We start from the raw sequence: 6,887 nt of genomic DNA on the forward strand, positions 1-6,887 counted from the left end.
GCTCCTTTCTCACGACCTCTCAGGTTCCTGAGCTCATCTGGGAGCTATTCATTTCCTGCCAGAAAACAGCCTTGCCTGCTAAAAAAACCACCTTGGCCGCAGAGCGGCCCAGGGCTTGGTACGAGGGCTCTCCCGGCTTAAATCATAAAGCTCCGGCTGTCTGGCTGGAATCAAAGGCAGGGCGGGCGTGGGGCGGGGGGGGCGCGGGGGCCCGTGCCATATGGTAGCACTTAAGAGCCAAGGAGGAAGCGAGGAGGGGTTTTTGCGCCGCTTGCGAGGAGTGTGGGAAAAGTTAATTGACTTTAATGACAGGTTTCCCGGGATGGCAGCAGCGGCCGATGGAAGGGAGCAGTAGGGATGCGAGGGGCAGCCGGGGATGTAAGTCCCATGGTGGGTGGGGGCACGGCAAAGCACTAGGGGAGGCAGGCACAGCCCCCTGCCCGCAGACCCCGTGCAGGTGCGCTGCAGGCAGGGATGGAGCGCTGCTCCCTCCAGCTCAGCGTCCTCCGGGCTGCAAATGCACGCGCCGGATTGTGGCAAGCTGCTTAAAAGCCCAAGAGTGATCTGGCTCCAGCCCTGCACGAGGTCCTCTCTGCTGGCAGGCAGGGCTCACCAGGGTGTCCAGGGAAGCCAACAGGAGCTGCATCCCATCCGGCAGCGCTGAGTCCAGTCCCTTTTCCTGCCTGTCCTGCACAGCCCCGTGCAGGTTCACGGCCAAGGAGGCCACCATCCAGTAGCTCAGTCCTGTCCCTTCCTTGGCACTCCTCGTCCCTCCCTTACCCGCGCCTGCCCATCCCGCAGTACCACTTTGGAGGCACTTGCTGCACCTGAAGGGCAACCCCTGCACATAATGATCCACCGACCCACAGCCTGCATTTGTCATCCCAATTTGTCACAGGCTCAGTGAATTGGCATCAAGAGCACGGCTCCTGGGAATTGCTCTGATCCCCTCAAAGCTCACAAACTCGAGCAGATCTCTCATGTCAACAGGCTGTGGGATAGAGTAAACACAGAAAGCTTCAGAGAAGCCAGTCCAGGCATGGCAGATCTGCTTTATACTAGGCTATTTAAACTCCATTAGCAAATAGGTTCATCTTGTCTTTCACTCCTGGTTCTGCTATGTGTTCTCCATTAGGTTACAGCAAAATCTTCCCTGCACCACCACCCCCCTCTAATGCACTTTCCAAACCAAATGCTTCAGCAGAAGACTCTGCTAAGCTGGAACAGCCTCAGCTCTTACAGGTGATGCATTACTTGTCTGCATCAGCTCCACACAGGCCATCCAGCAGCAGGAGCTGGCCTGACGGGGTTCCCAAACAGACAGGTCTTGCAAGTGCTTCTCTGAACACAGGGTGGGCTCTGTCCCACCCTCCGTACCTCCAGTGCAGAGAGGTGACTACAGCTGGTAGAAGGGAAGGCAGGCTCAGCCCATACAGCTACACACCTGCCTAGGGACAGCAGATCCAGTATTCCCAAGCCTGGCACACAAAACCTGGCTGTGAGATGCCATGAGGGTGGCAACACAGGCAGGCCAGCAAAGTGCTGCGAGACAGAGACGGGGAAGCTCTTCTGCATCACTCAGGGAGATCAGCCTCTGCTGCAGTCCCTTTGAAAAGAGAGCTGCCCCTGGCCCCAACCTCATCAGTACACCCTGCAGAGATAAATCCCCCCCTACCCCCCCTCCAAAAAAAAAAAATTATCTCAACCATTTTCAGATCAAGAGGCTGTGTTTGCATACAAGGAGAAGGGGAGGGATTCAAACACCAGCAGGTTTGATCTGCCTAGTCTCGCACTCTCCCCAGCACCTGGATACAGCCAAGCACCTGGCTGAGCCAGACAAAATCCAACAAGCTTTTGCAGCAGGATTTGGAAGGAATCCCCAGTGGATCCTGGCATGTTTTAAAGCTGTCCGCTCTGAGTTAGGACTTGTTAAGAAGGGCAATGCACGTTGTAACCTGAGACTGCTGCTCACCTCTATCTAGGGCTTGTATCTTGCCTGGAAATGGGGCATCCCCCATCAAAGCGGTCAGTTGCCACTCATGGTTAGAGAGAGAGAGAGATAGTCCACACAGCCCCACATCACTCCCCCAGACACATGTTTTCCATAGAACAGCAGAGGAAATGCCCAGCTCTATCAAAAACACATGCAGAGCATTAATCATCAAGCACAGCCTGGCTGGTGCTCAGGGCCAGGAACAACTCTGTGCTTTTAAGTCCAGGTGGAGGTGGTGCTCAGCGCCTGCTGCAGCCTGTCAGCCAGGAGACAGGAGCACTCGTGTCAGGCTTGTCCTGCGGAGAGCCGCTGGTTTTTGTAACAGGAGAAGCTGGCAGGCACCGCTCTAAATCAACTGACTGAAGTCATTCGCGATTTACACCACAGCCTGGGAGCCGGCCCCTCCTGGTCCAGGGCAGGAGGCTCACCCAGGCAGCCTAGACTGGGAGCCAAATCTGTCTCACTTTACTGGGGCTACTCCACTTGGTCAGCCCAAGGAGCCAGAAACAGAGCAGAGGTGCCTCCCTCAGCACATTCACCAGCTCTGCAAACACAAGCTCTTTTTAACAAGTCTGATCAGTTGAGCTGCCCCCAAGGAAGCAGTAATTACATCTGCCCTGGGGGAAGGAAGAGGGGCCAGGTGACTTCAGAAGACGACGACAGAGGGGACAGAGGGTCTGAGCGACAGCTCCAGCCCAGAGAGCAGGACAAGGCAGCCCTGGAGCAGCTCAAGAGCAAGCCAAGAGCTTGGCTGCCTCCTATGCACACATGCCAGCACTCCAACTTATCTCCAAAGGCCTTCCAAAATGGAAGAGACACTTTTATTTTAAGAGCATTCAAAAAAAAAAAAAAAAGAAGCCCCGATCTTTGGTGTCACATAAGGAAGGGGAGGGAAGGGAGAAAAAAGATCTCGTGTAAAACACGAAACACTGTCAAGGGAGTGCTATGGTACAAAGGCACAATCCAATATGAACATATAACCTATGTACAGCCGTGCCAGCAGCACGGGGTGCAGCGCTCAGTCCAGTCCAGTGCCCACCACCCTCACCAGGGTCTCCAGACCGAGTCGGCTGTGCTGGGTGGCGGGCCAGGCGGCGAGGCGGCAGTGGCAGCCGTGGGTGGGCCGCCATACAGGGGCAGCACAGCACCGCCCGGAGCAAAGGCAGTGCTGGGGATGAGGAAGGCGAATTGCCCATCAGAGGCTGGCAGCAGCTGGAAGCCACCATACACCTTGGCTGTGTCAGCACCTGGCTTGCAGGGCATGCCTGGGAGCGGCCCCGCACCGCTGCCCGGTGGCACCAGGGGTGGCCCAAAGGCTGCGGCTGGTGGCAGCGGGGGTGGCGGGGGTGGTGCAGGGTAGTTCATGGCGTTGATCTGGGTCATGCAGCTGGCTAGGTGGCCCAGGAGCCGGGTGCGCACCTCAGTGTTGACACCCTCGCAGGTGGAGAGGAACCGAGTCACCTCGTTCATGCACTCACTGAAGCCGGCGCGGTACTTGCCCAGCACCGTGGGGTCTGTGCTCAGTGCAGCTGTGGGGGGAAAGAGGCGCACAGTGGTCAGCAGGCTGCGCAGGGAGTGGGGATGTGCAGCCTACCAGCAACCATATCCTGCAGCCCCTCTGTGCCAGGAATCCAGGCAGGGAGTGCAGCCCCTCTGGCAGCATGTCTTGCACTCTCAGGGGCCGTGGATCTGGATGGAGAGCATGCCCCCCCTGTTACCAAATCCACCAGCATCAGGGACCCAGGCAGGAAACAGACAACCCCCGAGCGTCCTCCTGTATCCTCAAGTACCCAGGACCCAGGTTGGGAGCAGAGTCCCCCCTGTGGCTTTTGTGCCTCCCAGTTCCCCGAAACAGACCCAGGTGGGGAACACAGTTCCGCTGATAGAAGCAACCCAAGCTGGGACTGCACCCCCCAGTGCCTTCCAGTCCCAGGGATGCATCAGGACAGACAGCACAGTGCCCCCCACAGCCCCTCTGTACTCGAGATGCAAGCCCAGAGCACATCGCCCCTCACCGCCCCCCAGTCCCAGGGATGCAGGTGGGGAGCACTGTGCCCCCAAGGACCCCCCAGTACCCGGGATGCAGTGGGGAGCACTGTGCCCCCCTGTACCCAGGGTACAGGTACGGCACACTGTGCCTGCCATCACCCCCACTACTGGGGAGGCAGGTGCCCCCCCTGCCCACCCTACCGAGGACAGGCATGGCACACGACGCCCCGGGGCACAGGCAGAGCCGCTCCAGTCCCCCCCCACACCCGGGCAGCCCCCGGGACTCACCGGTCATCTGGGCTCGCTGGAGGCTCCGCAGGTGCTTGACGGTCATCTCCAGGATGTCGGCCTTCTCCAGCTTGGAATGCCGCGAGCTCTGCGGGCACAGGCGGGGCTCAGACCGGCCCGGCGGCGCCGGCCCCCCCCGCGCCCCCCGCCCCGGCCCCCCCCGCGCTTACATCCTTCTTCAGCGCGTCCAGGATGAGCGTCTTCAGCTGCCCCAGGCTCTCGTTGATGCGCGCCCGCCGCCGCTTCTCCATGATGGGCTTGGAGGACTGCAAGAGAGGCGGCGGTCAGCGCCCGGCGCCGCTCCGCACCGCACTGCCCGGCGCCACCCGTCCCGGCCGCCCTTACCTTCCGGTGCTCCGCCGCCGTCTTCGGCTTGTCGGGCGTCGCGTTGACGCTGGCGGGGGTGGCGGCCACCGGCGAGGCGCTGCTCTTCTCCATCAGGTCGGCCGGCATCCTGCGCCCGCGCCGGCAGCGCCCGCCGCCGCGGAGGAGGAGGCGCGGCAGCAGCGGCGGGGGGGGAGGGGGGGGGCCGGGGACGGCGGGGCGGGCGCGCGCTCCGGGCCGGCGGGCGGCGGCGGGGCGCGGGTGCCGCGCGCCCTTGGCCGCCCCTACTTATAGCGCGCGCCGCACGCGCGCGGCTCGTGTGAAACGTCCCCCGCCGCCGTTCCCACACTCGCGCCCAGCCAATGGGCGCCGCCCGCACGCGGCCCCGCTCGTGGACGGCGCCCGCCCATTGGCTGGGAGCCGCGCGGCGGCCGGCGGCCAATGGCGCGGGGCGGGCGGGCGGGCGGCCGCGGTTAACCCCTTGGGCGCCGCCCGCGGCGGGGCGGGGAGCGCGGGGGGGGGAGGCCGGCCCTCGGGGAGCGCCGCGCTAATTACCGGGTTAATTGGCGCCCGTGGCAGGCGCGGCCCCGCCCGCTCCCCCCGGGGGGCGCCGGCTGCCGGCCCCGGGGCGGGCTGCGCCGTGGGGGGCCGCGGCCCTCCGGGGTGACGGCCGGACGCGCGGCTGCCTGGGCCCAGCTGCGGCGGCCGACGCCGAGCTACCGTGTTGCAGGGCCCGCCGCGGCCTCCCCCGGGGCTCTCCGCCCGGCCGCGGCAGCCCGGGCCCGGCGCCCTGCCCCTGCCCGCACGCAGGTGTCACCGAGGCCGGCACCGGCGGGGCGGCGGGGCCGCTGCTGCGGGCCCGGCTGGCGGGTGCGGTGGTGCTGCGCTCGCCCCGTCGGGCAAGTGCAAAACCGCCGGGCGGTGCCGGGCCCCCGCGCCTTTCCCACCGCCCGCTGGCCCGGGCGGTTTGGGGGTTCCTTTAAAAAAGAAAAAAAACCACCAAACCAACAGCATTTTGCCTGGGGACTTGAATCTTTTTTTCCCCTCCGCTTGACTGACTTTCTCACACTCCTATTCCCATAGTCTGCCAGCTAAGCCTGAGTCATCCTGCCAAGAACTAGACCTGGCCTATTCAAAAATGTGCTCGCTCGCTTTTCCTTTCTCTCGATCTCTCTTTTCTTTTCTTTCTTTCTTTTTTTTTTTTTTTTGAGTATACACAGTGATGTTTTTCCACCTCCTCCAGTACCTGATCTGCACCTGTACGGGGCCAATCCCACACGTATCACCCGATCTCGCCTTTTCAGAGACCGTGAGAAAAATAAAGTTCAAGAAAGAAGAGAGATGTTTGCCGATCTCACCGGTGCAAAGCCCGCGTCTCTGCAGAGGCTTGCCTGCTGAGCCTTCAGATTTTTTTTTTTTTTAAAAAACAGGAAAATAAATAAAATGGAGAGTGTCATGTTTAAAACTGCAGAAAAGTACAAATCCAGTCTTTCTTTCAGCTCCTTGATGGAGCCACAAGCCTTTTGATTGAAAAACAAAGAGCAGCCCTTCAGCGTGTAAGATTTAACTTCAGATGAGCAATATTTGACGTCAGCTTCAATTAGCTATACATTCGGACAAACTCGAGCGAGGAAAAGATCAGGACAGCGCTGGGAAGTTACTACCGAAAAGCCTTTTCACAGTCACCTTTACGGGGAAATCCAAGACAACTGACCAGCATGAAAACCACAGGACATTTCTGAAGAACATAAAAAGTTCTCCAGTGGATCAATATTTTTTCTAGTGCAGATGTTTGCGGGGGGGGGGGGGGGGGGGCGGGGGGATGGCGGGGGGAAGGAAAGTTCTCACAATAACTGAGCTGCTGTTCTCCCTCCTGCGGGGATTTGCAAAGGGCTCAGGAAATGCGGAGCTGGACAGCCGGGCCGGGAATGAGAACAGGCTGCAATTATGCCCGTGTTTATGGCAGCCGAGTTGCTGCTAACCGCCCCTAATTGCCGGCAACAGGTCGGTGTCTCTGAGGGCCTGGGCTCCCACCCCACCGCAGCCTGGCCCCTGCCCGCCTCGGAGCCCGCAGCAAGGGTTCTGTGGTGGGGGTGTGCAAGGAGCCAGGCTGTGGGGCTCTGGGCCTCTGCAACAGCATCTGCCTCTGTGGAAGCTTCTGGGATCTGTGGGCACGGGGCAGCGGGGAGGCAGTGACACTGGTGTCCCTGCTCCACATCGCTGCTGCCGCCTTCCTGCTGCTGTGAAATGCCTCACACATGCAAGGGTTGCGATCCCCAGGCAGAAGTGTGTG

The 6,887-nt window shown here is 61.0% G+C and overlaps 1 protein-coding gene across 1 annotated transcript; it reads right to left on the reverse strand.

Moving 5' to 3' along the window:
* Positions 1-2,767: 2,767 nt before the first annotated feature.
* On the reverse strand, positions 2,768-4,842 carry HES1 (hes family bHLH transcription factor 1). Its single transcript, XM_040613827.1, has 4 exons — positions 4,616-4,842; positions 4,441-4,536; positions 4,271-4,358; positions 2,768-3,522 (listed from the first exon to the last, which is right to left on the reverse strand). Exons 1-4 carry the CDS (start codon positions 4,721-4,723, stop codon positions 3,038-3,040), a joined length of 777 nt encoding a protein of 258 aa, XP_040469761.1. The 5' UTR covers positions 4,724-4,842; the 3' UTR covers positions 2,768-3,037.
* Between the last annotated feature and the right edge of the window lie 2,045 nt (positions 4,843-6,887).

This window comes from Falco naumanni, chromosome 13 (assembly GCF_017639655.2).
Source record: "Falco naumanni isolate bFalNau1 chromosome 13, bFalNau1.pat, whole genome shotgun sequence".
Lineage (NCBI taxonomy): Eukaryota > Metazoa > Chordata > Aves > Falconiformes > Falconidae > Falco > Falco naumanni.